At 43.2% G+C, this 12,946-nt stretch overlaps 1 protein-coding gene across 1 annotated transcript; it reads left to right on the top strand.

The window, feature by feature from the left end:
- The first annotated feature begins 395 nt into the window (after positions 1-395).
- On the top strand, positions 396-12,049 carry smc1a (structural maintenance of chromosomes 1A). Its single transcript, XM_030055592.1, has 26 exons — positions 396-787; positions 1,213-1,401; positions 1,889-2,001; positions 2,429-2,632; positions 2,973-3,211; positions 3,400-3,658; positions 3,919-4,059; positions 4,973-5,055; positions 5,175-5,274; positions 5,607-5,714; positions 5,877-6,062; positions 6,485-6,664; positions 7,066-7,212; positions 7,478-7,615; positions 7,711-7,827; positions 7,919-8,025; positions 8,105-8,246; positions 8,359-8,504; positions 8,632-8,785; positions 8,878-8,985; positions 9,634-9,790; positions 9,997-10,151; positions 10,293-10,444; positions 10,569-10,638; positions 10,755-10,865; positions 11,103-12,049. Exons 1-26 carry the CDS (start codon positions 679-681, stop codon positions 11,181-11,183), a joined length of 3,696 nt encoding a protein of 1,231 aa, XP_029911452.1. The 5' UTR covers positions 396-678; the 3' UTR covers positions 11,184-12,049.
- Positions 12,050-12,946: the final 897 nt, after the last annotated feature.

The following is a 12,946-nucleotide window of genomic DNA, read 5'->3' as shown; positions in this document are numbered from 1 at the left end:
GTTGGCTCATGATGTGAACCTTAGTCGTATTTTGTTTCCTTTTGTGTAGTCTGAGCACTTACCACTGACAGGTGTAACTAAATTATTCCAGTTATTATCAGAGAGAACAGCTCCTTCACCAGGCTACTGCGGTTGTGTTTGGACGCTCACAGTAACCATGGCAACAGCTTGACATGCAGCTGTGAATACGACAGTAACTGGCACATGTACGCTATACTATAACTAAAGTATGTACTCTAGCTATAAATATATATAGCCTTGTAATTATTCAACATTGTATAACAACTTTTTACTACACTTTTAAGCGCCCACAGCAATATTCACTTTACCAGCACTGTAGGTACAATCGTTTGATCTCGCGAGAAACTACGTGGTTTGTCTCGCGCGCTCTTGCGTCTTCCTGTTGGATTGTAAAATGGCGCATTGTTGTCACAACCGTAGCAATTTATTTGACTGACATTAGCAAGCAATTTAAAGTTAGTCGGCTTAAGATGCAATTTTTAGTGCTACTTATGCACGTTAGAGACACTGACTGAATAGGAAGGTTCATGCTTTCGCGTGCATACTACTCCTTTGACACCGCTCGCCGGGGGAAACATCGGCTGCTAGCATTAGCTGACATTTAGCTAAATATCATAGTGCAGATTTCCCGCAAAAGCGGAAAAAAATCAAACGAAGATGGGTTATTTAAAGCTGATAGAGATCGAAAACTTCAAGTCCTACAAAGGAAGACAGATCATTGGACCTTTTCATAAGTTTACTGCAATCATCGGACCCAATGGATCTGGTATGTTATGCTAGCTAACGTCAGCTAGCGACTGCTGCTGTATCTGCAGAGCTGCATGCTACCTGTGGCTAATGTTAGCGCTATATCAAGTGAATGGGTTACTTTGTTGACAGGAAAATATTCCCAGTGCCGTGTCTGTGTCTGCGTGTATATCGATCATCTGTACTCGGTGTGTGTTGTCTGCAGCGCCGCAGTCTGATTTGATTGTTTCACTGTCGCCGCTGCGGTTTGTGTTGAGTAACATTTAGAAGGTGTTCAGTGAACCACCTTCACTGACGTGGTTTGTTATGCACACAGTCGTGTTTTTGTTTTTTGAGGCTTTTTATTTTTTCGACTAAGTGTCTCATTTAAAGATTTCTTAAACAGTGATGATTTATTTTGAATGTTAAGGGTCAAGGTTACTCATTGTTTGTGTCTCGTCTTAGGCAAGTCAAACCTCATGGATGCCATCAGCTTCGTGTTGGCGGAGAAGACCAGTAACCTGCGTGTGAAAACACTGAAGGATCTGATTCATGGAGCTCCTGTGGGCAAGCCAGCCGCCAACAGAGCCTTCGTCAGCATGGTGTACCAGGAGGACAACGGAGAGGAGCGCAGCTTCACCAGGGTCATCATCGGTATGGACGTGCTGTACATCAGTGTTGATGAATAGTTCAGCTGCCTCATCAGGGCTCAACATGAATGCTTTTCAGTGGTAAATAAAAAGTAATGGTCTTGACAGTTTAGTGCTGGCACTAGTTGCCCAGATTAGAGGGCACAGGTTGTACTGGCTCTCTAGTTAACCTTGCCTGAAGAGATTTGTTGGAGACTGCTGCAGCCAAAAAGTTTGAGCGATGTTTCCTCAGGATGTTATCAGCAACCTGTAGCTAGCCAACAGCCAGGAGAACAGCTACTTAAATGTGTGTGACATAAAAAAACATTTTAAATTATTTGCACTTACTGCTTGTTGTGGCTTTGCAGAACTTTATAATTTCCAGTATAAGAGTATATTATCATAGCCATGTATTTAAAACATAATGTGGAGACGTGTCATTTTTTTTGACAAGTAAATGGTTATTCCACTTCAATAAGTGTTTGATATAAGTTGTATTTTGTGCACACCAGGTTCCTCCTCTGAGTACCGCATCAACAATAAGGTGGTGGCCCTGGCTGAGTACAGTGAAGAGCTGGAGAAGCTGGGCATTCTTATTAAGGCTAGGAATTTTCTGGTCTTCCAGGTAAGGTCGTGTTCACAACCTAAGGCATCACATAACATAACATAACATAGTCATTACTGCTTTCACATAATACATATCCACTGAGCCACAGGTTTACTTGATTAATCAGTAAGGCATAAGATGTTGTGCTTTGGAGTGATTTCAGTACAGCTAAGAAGAATTGTTAGGCCCCGCCTAAATTGGCTTTTTGCTTTTATTGAATTGTAGTAACATAGCACTGCCAAATTAAAAACATGCAATCAATTTTTATTTAGGGGTGCTCTGGTTTCTCACCTGGTGGAGTGTGTACCACATATCAAGGCAGTGTCCTCACTGCAACGGCCAGGGTTTAAATCTGACCCAGGCCAGGTTTAAATATGCTTTGTAACATGTCAGCAGTATGCTGTTTGTAACCCCCACTTTTGTTCTTTACTTGTTCTCTTTGTAGGGAGCTGTGGAGTCCATTGCCATGAAGAACCCGAAGGAGCGTACAGCTCTGTTTGAGGAGATCTCCCGCTCTGGGGAGCTGGCCCAGGAATACGACCGCAGGAAGAAGGAGATGGTGAAAGCAGAGGAGGACACTCAGTTCAACTACCATCGCAAGAAAAACATTGCTGCCGAGCGCAAAGAGGCCAAGCAAGAAAAGGAGGAGGTATGTCGTCTGTGCATGGTGTATATATATCTCTGACTACCATGTCTCATTGGCAGCACTGCGATTTCTAAATGTTGGCACCAGGACAACTCGTGGTCACAACATTGCTGCTTGTTTGAAACTATTACCTCTGCGACCTTTTGAAAAATTTAACTGACAATATAATGTGTTAAAAGTAAAAAGGTAGAATTATGCAGCTAGTTTACTCACAGTCTGGAGTCCTGAAAAAAAGATTAATTGTAAAAACCCACAACCCTGATTTGATTTTTGCCATTTAAATGTCATAAAAACACATTTTAACTGAGTTACTGTCTTTCCATCTGTCTCTCTTGTCCACCAGGCTGAGCGTTACCAGCGTCTGAAAGACGAGGTAGTGAGGGCCCATGTGCAGTTGCAGCTTTTCAAGCTGTACCACAATGAGACTGAGATTGAGAAGCTGAACAAAGAGCTGGCCCACCGTAACAAGGAGATTGAGAAGGACCGTAAGAAGATGGACCATGTGGAGGAGGAGCTGAAGGAGAAGAAGAAGGAGCTGGGCAGGCTGATGAGGGAGCAACAGACCGTGGAAAAGGAGATCAAGTGAGTGGCAGTGATGCAAAAGGTGTTCTCTTGTCAATCAGTGATGAGGGATTACTTATATTCAGGCACATAAGATCCTTGCTTGTTTGACACACCTTTCAAATCACGTAGCTTACACGTCACTTTAAAAGAGGTACTTTGTTATAGGCTTTTGCTCAACTTATCCCCTCTCCCTTCCCCAAAAACAGAGAGAAGGACTCTGAGTTGAATCAAAAGCGGCCACAGTACATCAAGGCCAAAGAAAACACCTCCCACAAGATCAAGAAGCTGGAGGCAGCGCGCAAGTCCTTGCAGAACGCCCAGAAGATGTACAAGAAACGCAAGGCAGACATGGACGAGCTGGACAAGGAGATGAGAGCAGTGGAGCTGGCCAAGCAGGAGTTTGAGGAGCGCATGGAGGAGGAGGCACAGAGCCAGGGCCAGGACCTCACCCTGGAGGAGAACCAGGTCTGATATATAACAGGCTTCTGGAGGAGTGAGTTGTGTAATAAATGAATAGCCCGAAAACTTTTCATCATCTTGACTGTGGTTAGTGGGCAACCATATTTTATGCATCAGCACTAATAGTCTTTCAAGATCATTCGCTGAGGTAATATTGGAGCTCGAAGAGGTGGTTTGGTACTTAAATCATGTGATCAGTGTCTTAAAAAGCTGCTGTGCTCTTAGGATCATGATTTTCTCAGTCAGACCTTTGTTTCTCTCTACAGGTCAAGCAGTACCACCGCCTGAAGGAGGAGGCCAGTAAACGTGCAGCCACGCTGGCTCAGGAGCTGGAGAAGTTCAACCGCGACCAGAAGGCCGATCAAGACCGCCTCGACTTGGAGGAGAGGAAGAAAGTGGAGACGGAGGTACTGCAGACCTGATGATAACAGCAGTCTTGTTTGGATATGCGAGGCTCTAGATAAACTTTTCACACTGGCGCCTCTACATTTAATAGTTTCTTACACATGCACATAATTTGGTTGCACCCAAAATTTGTCACGATGTTGCAGAAGTCAGTCAATGCATCTGTGCGTGCATCATTGTGTGTTAAACTTAGTTATCCTCTCCGCCTCCTAATGACATTTGTTGCCACTTCTCAGCGTTGAAGCTTGGTTGTCAGGAGAGCAGCTCTGCCGACATCTCTCCTGCTTTGTATGCGTTTCTGGTTTTTGCTTTGAAGTTTGAGGGTCTCATGCTGAAACTGCATTCCCCACTGAGACCCCTGGTCCACACTGTTTACAGTAAACCCAGTAGCTACATTGACCTACTTTATCATCCCGTTGCCAGCTAAACTCTTGATTCACTCAGAGTGAAAGTGAAAGGTGTAGGTCTTGGGCTTTTTAGCGGACTGTACCTGTCCCACTGGGTTGGACTCGGAATCTCCTTGTTATGCTGACACACACATCAAAGATGTCGATGGTTTGGCATTCTTCCATGTGAAATATGATCATACTAATATAACCTTCATGGTAACTATTTTGGAGTGGTAGATGCATATACTGCTGTTAGTTTTCTAGCTACATGTGATTGCATCATAGTTTGTAGTTTCGGGGGACAGAGAAACTGAGAAACAAATGCTGCTGATATGTAGCCCAAAGCAGGATAATAAAATAATACACACAAAACTAATTATTTGGCATATTATGGTTGTTGGACCAATTTTTAGTTACCTATTAGAACAAATTGGTCACATCATAGAGCCCTGATGTGTTTGTCTGCACTAGTATTCACTGGTTGACTAGAATGCACAAACTTCAATATTTTGTTGTTTCTCTCCAGGCCAAGATCAAACAGAAGATCCGTGAAATTGAGGAAAACCAGAAACGTATTGAGAAGCTGGAGGATTACATCACCACCAGCAGGTATACAGCGCCTCATGCACCGAGCCCACAATCCCATTTTTATGCTGGTTTGACCCGTGCTGTGTCTAGACTGGTGTCTGACTCCCTCATTCACACCCTCTTGTCCATGTTCTCCTCAGGCAGTCTCTAGATGAGCAGAAGCGCATGGAGGAGGAGCTGACTGAAGAGGTGGAGATGGCCAAAAGGAGGATTGATGAGATCAACATGGAGCTCAACCAGGTACACAGCACACACACACACTGGGACAGAGAGAAGAGCGGTTGACTCCAACTGGTGTTGTCTGTGGTGACTCTCAGTGCCAGCAGTGATTAGAGACCTTGTTTCAACTGGAAGACTTGATTTTAAACCCCCATACTGGCAAGCTTTTCTACTACCAGAGTGTCAATCCACATCCAAATATTGCATGGGGTGTCTGAGCAAGTCTGAATTCATGCAAGCTTGGCGGGAGGGGATTCACTTCTGTACCTGACCCTGCACTCAGGAGCAAGAATAAAGAGAATTTCTCCATGGGTATCAATAAATAAGGACGCCGCTGTCGGCCTTTTCTGTAGGTTATGGAGCAGCTGGGAGACGCGAGGATCGACAGGCAGGAGAACAGCCGGCAGCAACGCAAGGCTGAGATCATGGAGAGCATAAAGAGACTCTACCCCGGCTCTGTGGTAAGGCGTCTGTGGTGTTTTCACTGTAATAGTATCTAATATTCCTATGTACCTTTTCCGTTATTGCAGTTTAGTTTGAGTATAATATGAGCTAAGCTTGATATGAATAAAGTATATCCAAAATTCGCCACTCTCTTTCTGTTACCCTCTGGTTTTCTCTAGTATGGTCGTCTTATCGACTTGTGCCAGCCCACTCAGAAGAAGTATCAGATTGCTGTGACCAAGGTGTTGGGGAAGAACATGGATGCCATCATCGTTGACTCGGAGAAGACTGGCAGAGACTGTATCCAGTACATCAAGGAGCAGAGAGGAGAGCCTGAGACCTTCCTTCCCCTTGACTACCTGGAGGTGCGTAATGGAAATGGTGTAGACTGGAGCTAGGCATCCATCAGAGATTGTTTTTATTATCAAGACATATCAAAAGAGCATTGCTGAATGGAATTTTAATAAGCATTATGCAGAAAACCTTTATCGCAGTGAAGACAGTGTTTTAAATAGCATTAAGACTCAATCTTGTGTCAGTCAGTCAGATAAAAATGTTTTTTTTTTTTTTGTGTGTGTGTGAGACATTTGCCTGACAGTTGGATTGAAACAAAGCTACTTATTAAGATACCATTAGGAACACTGTTCACAAGCCAGGGAGTCAGAAAAGTGAAGTTTTTTGTATAACGTAAATGTTTTTGGTTTAGAGTGGCCTGTGATTTTCCTGATGAGAATGATGCTTGTGATATTTGAGTTGTAATTTTGTTATGTCTCTTGTCTTGTCACAGGTGAAGCCCACCGATGAGAAGTTGAGGGAACTGCGTGGAGCCAAGCTGGTGATTGATGTCATCCGCTACGAGCCGCCCCACATCAAGAAGGCTCTGCAGTACGCCTGTGGCAACGCCCTGGTCTGTGAGAACGTAGAAGACGCCCGCAGGATCGCATTTGGAGGGCCCTACAGACACAAGGTACACACATTAACCTGTCCTTGAGCTGGGCAAGGCAGATGACGTTGAATACATTTTTTCTTTAAGAAAATTGTAAAATAGATCCGTGAGCTTTGGGATCAAGTGTTTTTGAAGGCCAGTGTGTATTTGGAGATATTTCTATGATCGTGGAAATGCTCCCTTCATTTTTCAAGAGATTTCCGAGAATTCATTTGATTATTAAATAGATATTGAAACTAAAAATTCTTGGATCCTAACAGCTGATTAATTGATTAACCAACTATGGACAGGTAGTCTATGCAGAAGCAGTTCTAGCCTTTGCAAGGTCATTTGCTGAGGTTTCATATATATAGTCAGCATTAGAGTGTCAGATGAACTTTATCCTTTCCTCAAACTAATCAGTGTTGCCTCTGTGTGTCCAGACTGTGGCTCTGGATGGAACCCTGTTCCAGAAGTCTGGAGTAATCTCTGGAGGAGCGAGTGACCTGAAGGCCAAGGCCAGGCGCTGGGACGAGAAGGCAGTGGACAAACTCAAGGACAAGAAGGAGAAGCTCACTGAGGAGCTCAAGGTAACCTTCAGTTCTGGACTTTGCTACAGAGGCAGCAGTGGCCTAGATACTAGAGAAGCCGGTGTGCCCCCAGTTGTGAATGGGCACACCTGTGAACCAGGTGCTCAGTCGACCCATGTTTGATAAATAAACCTTAAAGAAAACAATCTGTTGATTTATGAGCAAGGGCTAATACATTCAAGGCAAATAGCAGGAAGCCTTTTAGTTTGATGGATTGCCAGTGGAGGTGGTGCCAACTAAAAATCTTGTAACATTTTCTCAATAGGAACAAATGAAGGCCAAGAGGAAGGAGGCAGAGCTCCGTCAGGTGCAGTCTCAAGCTCACGGTCTCCAGATGAGGCTGAAGTACTCCCAGAGTGACCTGGAGCAGACGAAAACACGCCACCTCTCCCTCAACATGCAGGTACAGCTGGGACACACCTCAGTATGTCCCTCCTCCTGTGGGTTGCTGCTGTGGTGACTGTTGAATTAAAATATGTCTGATTTGTGTCATTGCAGGAAAAGTCAAAACTGGAGAGCGAATTGGCGAACTTTGGCCCTCGCATCAACGACATCAAGAGGATCATCCAGTCCCGGGAAAGGGAGATCACTGACCTGCGGGATCGCATGAACCTGGTGAGACTGACTTAAAGCTCGGTCCATTTAGGAGCCTGTCTTCATACCAGATTCTGTAAGACAGGTCATTGTAAATGTTTTTGTTTTCCAGGTGGAGGATGAGGTGTTTGTGGAGTTCTGTAAGGAAATCGGAGTGAGGAACATCAGAGAGTTTGAGGAGGAGAAGGTGAAGAGACAGAACGAGATTGCAAAGAAGCGGTGAGTCTTGTTAGAAATTCAGAATGACCCGGTGCACCCATGTAGATCAATATGTAGTAAACATAATTTTATCTAACAGTCTGGAGTTTGAGACCCAGAAAACCCGCCTTGGTATCCAGCTGGACTATGAGAAGAACCAGCTGAAGGAGGACCAGGAGAAGGTCATGATGTGGGAACAGACCGTCAAAAAGGACGAGGCAGAGATAGAGCGACTCAAGAAGGTGAAATATACGATGGGGATCAGAACTCATTTTTGCTTTATTACATGTTCATTACAAGTGTTGTTGCCGTCTTTGGACACCAACTTCATTTGTCTCTCTTTCTGTCTTGTAGGAGGAGCACAGGCACATGAAGATCATAGATGAGACCATGGCTCAGCTGCAGGACCTGAAGAACCAGCACCTCACCAAGAAATCGGAGGTCAACGATAAAAACCACGAGATGGAGGAGATCCGCAAAAAACTGGGTGGCGCCAACAAGTCAGTGTTGTGTCTTATCATATAATAATATTTTATAAACACTTTTCTCCTAGAAATATACAGATTTTATTATTTATTTTCAGTAATTAGTCATCTTTGTTTTGTTTTGTTTCTGTGTGTGTTGCAGGGAGTTGACCCAGCTCCAGAAGGAGGTGACAGCCATTGAGACCAAACTGGAGCAGAAGCGCAGCGACCGTCACAACCTGCTGCAGGCCTGTAAGATGCAGGACATCCGGCTGCCTCTTCGTTCTGGAACAATGGATGATATCAGCCAGGGAGAGGTACACACACACACACATTATGATCCCATGTACACTGACACACACATGATTGAAGCTGAAAATGACCTCCCCCCTTTGGTTTGGTGTTGCAGGGAAGCTCCCAGGCAGAGGAGTCCAGCAGCCAGAGGACCTCCAGCACAGTCCTGGCCAAAGAGGCTCTCATAGAGATCGACTACAGCAACCTGTCTGAGGACCTGAAGGTAGCTGCTTATTACATCAATACTGAAAACATGCACACAAACAGAATTTATTGGAGAATACGTTATTATTTCTGTACACGGGGGCGTGTACAGTTTAAGGCTTGCAGTTGATATTCAGCCTTATCGCATAGGGCCACAAATATCATGGTATACTTGGACATCTGCCCAAGCATACAGTGTTTTTTAAACCATAATATAAACATTACTTCAAAAACATTTGAAAGGCAACTGCACTTTTTCACGATATTTATTTCAATTTCACATTAGTGGCAATTTTGTTGCTGTGATGGCCCACCACCGCTCAATGTTTACCGAGCAAACACTGCATACATACTTAAAGGCACTGCATATGCAAGTGTTATTTACTATAAAATATTCATCATGGTTTATCTAATGATCATAAAATGACTGCAGATCAAAGAGACGAAAGATAAAAGTTTGCCCTTGGCTAACGGATGAACATTCTAGTACATTCTGCTGGCATGTGAACGTCACCGAAACTCATTTAGAAAAGTGCAGCGAAGATGCGAGGATTGTAGTTTCCTTTATAATAGTTAGCAGAGCTCTTCATAGCTCTCTCAGCCTCTGTCATTAGAAAACTTTGCTCCAGATTCTACTTTAAAGTAAACTCCGCTTCTCTCTCCACAGGACGCTCTGTCAGAGGACGAGATCAAGGCAGAGATGAACACGCTGCAGCAGCGCCTGAATGAGCAGCAGAGTATCCTACAGAGGATCAGCGCGCCTAACATGAAGGCCATGGAGAAACTAGAAAGTGTCAGGGACAAGTTCCAAGAGACCAGCGACGGTGAGATGACAGAGAGAAGTGGAGGGATGGGGGTGGGCAGGTTGCTAAGAGAAAAAGGGGAAGAGACAGCGATATAGGGGAACAAAATGAAAGTTAGACTTGCCACAAAAATGCTGAAGGCTGTTTTCTCATTTCAATACATATCTAGAGTGCTTAATAAAGTTATTAACTTAGTGAACTCACGGCTCTTCCCGTGTGTATTTCAGAGTTTGAGGCGGCCCGCAAGAGAGCCAAAAAGGCCAAGCAGGCCTTTGAGCAGATCAAGAAGGAGAGGTTTGACCGTTTCAACGCCTGCTTCGAGTCTGTGGCCACTAACATTGACGAGATCTACAAGGCCCTGTCACGCAACAGCAGTGCTCAGGTAAGCACAGAAACGGACTGATGTAATGAACACATTTTATTTCACAGTAAAATTTTGATCCATGCATTTTATGAAAAGGCATGTTTCGCTGTGTATTTGAAGGAGTACCATTTACAATGTTCCTCTGTTCCTCTTATCAAGGCTTTCCTGGGCCCAGAGAACCCCGAGGAGCCCTACCTGGATGGCATTAACTATAACTGTGTGGCTCCAGGAAAGAGATTCAGGCCCATGGACAACTTGTCTGGAGGAGAGAAGACTGTAGCCGCCTTGGCCCTGCTCTTCGCCATTCACAGGTAAAAGAGGGGAGGAGCAGAAAACAGTCTTTTTAAAAACACCTTTCCACTCAATTCATATTTAACTTCATTGAAAAGTAAAATGTTGGAATATTCTAACAAAATCTCCTCCTCGTTTACGCAGTTACAAACCTGCCCCCTTCTTTGTCCTGGATGAGATCGACGCTGCTCTGGACAACACTAACATTGGCAAGGTCTGTTAACACATTAAAGTAAATTTCATTAGTGACACAAGCGCTGCAGCTTTTTATGACATATTGCTCGTCACAAGTTAAAAATTCGTCTCCTTGTATGCCTCTGCACTCCTCAGGTTGCCAATTACATCAAAGACCAGTCAGTGCAGAATTTCCAGGCCATTGTCATTTCCCTGAAGGAGGAGTTCTACACCAAGGCCGACTCTCTCATCGGAGTTTATCCAGAGGTGTGTTCCTCAGTATTGCCAGTGCAGATCAGATTTGCATAAAAGATACAAAGTGATATGCACCTGTGAAGTGGAGACACTTGACCCATATCGAGAGGCATAAGGCTCATTAAACATTCAAGTGCTCTTGTCATGTAGACCATTTTGGACCTTGAGCTGTAGTTACATACATATTGAAACATTTGCGCTACATGTGAATGATGTTATAACTGGTTTTCCCTTCCTTTCCATCCACAGCAAGGAGATTGTGTTATCAGCAAAGTCTTGACCTTCGACCTCTCTCAGTATCCTGATGCCAACCCAAATCCTAATGAATAGGACAAGCGCTCCCAGCACTGGCATTTTGGCAAATTGGACTGTCAGTTTGCTATTCTCTGGATTGATAATGTATTCTGTAGCCAGATTATGTATCAGTTAGGTCATAGATGTTATTTCCTCTTGTTTTTTTATGTCCATGTATTTTTTTTGGATTGGAATAGTGAGTTAGTGGGAGATTTTTTTTAGACTGGGGTTGTGGAGGGTACAACATCAAGTTATTTACACGGCTACAACCCGAATATATGTGCATTTATACATGTCAGCCCTTTCTAATTGTGGCTGTAAGCTAAAACTATTGATGGTTTTTGCTCATGCAAGAGTTTCACAAGCAAACATGAAAATCATTATCATGTCAAAATGGGGTTTTAGTCAAAATCAGATTTTGTTCATGTGGCAAAACCTTAAAATGATATGATATTACATGAAACATTTTGTTTTCAGAACTTTTATACTAATTATGGCTCCCTTTTCAACTGCTATAAAGCCCTTGCCTGTCCTTTGGTGTGTGTTGTAAAGGATGTATTTGCATTTTCAAATGTGCTACTTTTGACCTTTTTTAAAGCTTTATCAGGACGAATATTGTCACCAGTACGGTGAATACATTCCGGTTTGCGTCAGCTGCAGCTAACAGCGCAATAATGAGATCATGGAGCTTGTTAGAGCTGCCCATGGAAAATCACTGGAAAGGAAATGTTTTGAGGTAATGAAGCTGTGTGAATAACAACACACCCATTATATTCCTTCAGTAATATTCTTAATCAGCCCTAGGCAAGTGGAGATCCTGATTCTCAGTATACAGTCAGAATGTTCTGTGCTACATGTCTATTCCATTATATTGATTGCTTCAATAAATAAATTGGAACTAATTCAGCTCTTTGGGTTTTCATCTTATCACCATCATTATTCTTACTTAAGATTATATACATTGTTCATAACATACTTTTCTCACTATTTTATACTAAATGTAGACATTTAACTCATTTGCTGTATTTTCTAATCTCAGAGGCAGCAGATGTAAAGAATATATTTATTTAGAATTACAGTGCACCATGCATTTTGCTGCAGTAGTTTCCATTCCATAAGCGGGAGTCTGTCGAGCCACGTACGGCTATTTATAGAGGCTTCTCAGTTTTCGCACAGTAAATTTTGCAGCCTCTGAATCATGCACTTACGTCTTTCACCAAGACTCCCTCTGGACTAATCATCACATTTCAAGGGATTTTAATAGTTAGTTGTTCTTATTAATAGTCAGCTGGAGTACACTCACCTGTTGTCTGGGCTTTGCAACCCCAAATCACATCTTATGTTGTGTCAACAGAGTGTCAATCTTTTATTTGCTTGCAGAAAAGAAACCAACTAAAACAGCAATGTGTTTTGAATGACATTTATTTTGCCAGTGGCAAAACACCCATCTGACAAATCATAATGGCATAGACTCAAAAGTGACGGAGATGCATGGTAGGTTGAGCTATAAAGTGCACTCAAACTATCTCCAAAACACTGAACATGTGAGAGAAAAGAGCAGGCTTAGAAGATAAGTAAAAAAAAGAAACAATCTCTTCTTGAAGGCCTGTCAGGCTCTGCATAAAGGCACAAACATAAAACAACGGAGAAGTGCAATATTGCGTCAAATTTTGTCCATACAGTTTGAATAAAACCAGGTAAGCCACTGAGCAGTGGGCTTTCAAACTAAATCCACCATACTCCAGGTATGCTGAAGATTTACACATTCTCTGCATGGGTAAAACTAAATGTAGCCTAAC

Source organism: Myripristis murdjan, chromosome 7, assembly GCF_902150065.1.
Source record: "Myripristis murdjan chromosome 7, fMyrMur1.1, whole genome shotgun sequence".
Taxonomy (NCBI): Eukaryota; Metazoa; Chordata; class Actinopteri; order Holocentriformes; family Holocentridae; genus Myripristis; species Myripristis murdjan.
This window is presented reverse-complemented; position numbering and strand designations above follow the sequence as displayed.